We start from the raw sequence: 922 nt of genomic DNA, 5'->3' as shown, positions 1-922 counted from the left end.
CTGATGTCAAATATGTTCTTACTCTCTGATATAAAATCAATGGTATAACTACTTTACTCCAGAGATGCCTTCAAAATTATTCAATGAATTTTTCTAATGAAATGAAAGGAAAATACTTGCCAATTTTGTCTGCTACATTGCCATGAGCTCTGGTTATGATCTCTAGATTCTCTCCATCCCCAACACATTCCAGGATCATAGCACAATACCGTGTTGTCAATATGAAGAGCAAGTCTTTTGACTCATTCTGCAACAATATGAAAACCACATTCACATAACTCATGCTTTAATCACAACTGAAATACAAATTTATCATAAATTCTCTGTAAAACTAACAGGGATACATTACCATAGGTGTAAAAAGGTTCATGCAGGCAATCTTGCCATAGATGGTGAGTTCTTTTAGAGGCCTTAATCCTTCAGGTGTAACCAGGTGGAGCTCCACTCTGTTGTTCCGAGCTACAACCAAGTTCAGGTCGGTTGGCGAAGTCAGGTGCCCTGCAAATACCAAAGAAAACAAAATGTTACCATCTTAATTGGCATCTATACATGCAATGGTGAGGATGGACCCGAACTGTTGACAACAGCTACACATGCCATGACAATGACAGCTGCTCTATATTCTGTACACTATTTGGACATGAAGTATTATGGCTCTAGCAGCATTAGTTCTTAATGAAAGCTTTCTAAAGTCATCCTGAACACTTTTGATATCTTCTTATTGAAAAACAATAGTAAACTTGTCTGGATTTGAACATAAGGGGGGGGGGGGGGAATATTCTCGCCACACATTTGGGTCATGCATGTAACCTTAACCCATTCTATAGGGTGACACCAGTTTTGGTGTCATGAAGCACAAGTGAAATACAATGTTATGCCAATGTTGAGGTCATAATTCCATTTTATTTTAGTTGTGATCTTG

At 38.1% G+C, this 922-nt stretch overlaps 1 protein-coding gene across 1 annotated transcript in view; it reads right to left on the bottom strand.

The window, feature by feature from the left end:
* Positions 1-922, bottom strand: part of LOC119585819 (DNA damage-binding protein 1-like) — a 22,933-nt gene that overhangs the window by 17,117 nt on the left and 4,894 nt on the right. Inside the window, exons 2-3 of the mRNA XM_037934545.1 lie at positions 350-498; positions 121-247 (exon numbers count right to left, since the gene is read on the bottom strand). Coding sequence (XP_037790473.1) covers positions 121-247; positions 350-498 — 276 coding nt within the window. The remainder of the gene's footprint in view (positions 1-120; positions 248-349; positions 499-922) is intronic.

Source organism: Penaeus monodon, chromosome 20 (assembly GCF_015228065.2).
Source record: "Penaeus monodon isolate SGIC_2016 chromosome 20, NSTDA_Pmon_1, whole genome shotgun sequence".
Classification (NCBI taxonomy): Eukaryota; Metazoa; Arthropoda; class Malacostraca; order Decapoda; family Penaeidae; genus Penaeus; species Penaeus monodon.
This window is presented reverse-complemented; position numbering and strand designations above follow the sequence as displayed.